General features: G+C 54.3%; 1 protein-coding gene and 1 pseudogene across 1 annotated transcript, besides 1 other annotated feature; both read right to left on the bottom strand.

The window, feature by feature from the left end:
* Tc00.1047053433237.20 lies at positions 1 to 411 on the bottom strand (annotated as a pseudogene).
* Positions 1 to 1,778: a sequence feature (areas not merged during assembly with more than two copies in the genome that could not be assigned to a particular haplotype).
* Tc00.1047053433237.10 (uncharacterized protein) lies at positions 1,089 to 1,778 on the bottom strand (the record flags this gene model as incomplete). Its single annotated transcript, XM_797401.1, has 1 exon — positions 1,089 to 1,778. A coding segment is annotated over one exon (690 nt), but the record flags the coding sequence as incomplete, so codon positions are not given.

Below are 1,778 nucleotides of genomic sequence, written 5' to 3'. Positions count from 1 at the left end.
TCGTTTTCATTTCGGGCGGCAAATAACGCCATCCCGCTGATCCTCCACATACTGCCGGTGCCGCTGGTGGCGCGCCGCCTTGTCTTCTCGTTCTAACGGCAGGCGATCTACGCGGCTGGTGACGCATCTCGTTGAGTGTTCATTGGATTGCAGCATGCCCCCCTATCCTCAGCGGTGTCAGCAGAAACAGCAATCCCTTGGCGCCTCCAGAGACGACGGCCATCCAATTACGCACGCATTCCTCCACGGCGGACGCATTCGCCCTGCCTCCCTGTCCTTCTGCTGCCATCCATCGCGCACTCCCTCCGCAGCTGAGCGCGCCACCGCAAGAGCGAATAACCAACCGCACTGCCATCGGCATCGCCACCGCAGGCAGAGGGCACACACCAGCAGCACACGGCCAGTCATCATCGCCACCACTCCTGTCACTTGCGTGTGGCCTTCAGCGAAAAATAAGTCCCATTCAGCGGAGAGCGGAAGCAAAAGGAGAGAGACAAGTCACACAGCCACGCCACAGCATCAAGTGGCAGCACCCAAGCAACGTACACTAAAAATGAGGCAGCTGGAATCAGTACAATTGCAGAGCTCGCACACCGCACCGCAAACCAGAAGTTGAGCAGGGAAAAACAGAGTTGAGCGTCCGGCAGGACTCCCAAAAAAAATAAAGAAAATTCATTCGTCCGGTGTTTTAATTTATGCGCCAAGCGGCAAAATAAGAGCATGTGTTTCTGTGTATACATATTGCCCGCACTGAATAAAATTAAGAAAGATTGTACGCTTCCGTGAGCCCACAAAACACTCTTCACACTTCACTGAGGCATCCGGCCTGCTCCTCCGCTCCTCCGTTCGTGCAGTCCGTGGGACGCACAGCAATGAGGCCGGCACCGCGTGTGGGCAACAAAAAGCAAACAAGAGGGGAAAACACGTCCCTCATGAAAGTGTGCAGCAAACGACCATTAAATAAAGGAACAGTAAAGATCTTCATCATTCCAGGAAAAAAACAACGTAAAATATAAATAATAAAAGAAAACACGCATGCAACGCGGCACATGTTCTCCGTGAGGAGTCGCAATTCCACACTCTTCGGCTCACAAGACCGCCACAACTCCACAAAACCCCAGAAGAAGCAGCAACACCCAACACACGCACACACGCACAGTGCCGTCAACAATTAACTCGCGCAGTGTCAATTTCGCGAAGTTGAGCAGGGCAAAGCAGTCGTGTGGACTCCCGCCGCTCCCGGAATACTGCGCGGTGAGTTTTTGTAATTGGGGTCTGTTATCGTGTCCAGAGGCATTGCGTTGAGTCAATCCGTACGCATCACCCTCAGCAACAAATCCACTGCCTGCAACGCCATTTTCTAAAACGAGATTCTTGTGTCCAGTGGCACTGCGCTCACTCGCCTCGTCCGTGTTATCCGCAGCAACGTGTTCCCTGCCGCCATAAGTGACAGACATGATCCCGGATGCATTCGACGCCACTAATATTCTCGGACCGTTGGCAAAGGAAGGCCTCTTCTTGGACGCATTCGGGACCATCATTTCATTCGGATTGGTGGCAAAATCAGGCCTCGTCTCGGACGTGTTGGTCGCCGTGTTGGATGCGGGACTCGGATCGACGGTGTTGGGTCCGTCAGCCGCCGCAGACCGTCGCCGATCCTCGTTTTGACGTGACGGCTCAGCAGCCACTTGCGGTGCAGTTGTCCCACCAGATTTTGTGTCATCCTTCCCTTCACGGGGTGGCGGCAACTGACAGATGCCCGTCCGGTCAGCATCGCT

This window comes from Trypanosoma cruzi, genomic scaffold (genome assembly GCF_000209065.1).
Source record: "Trypanosoma cruzi strain CL Brener 1047053517113 genomic scaffold, whole genome shotgun sequence".
Taxonomy (NCBI): domain Eukaryota; phylum Euglenozoa; class Kinetoplastea; order Trypanosomatida; family Trypanosomatidae; genus Trypanosoma; species Trypanosoma cruzi.
This window is presented reverse-complemented; position numbering and strand designations above follow the sequence as displayed.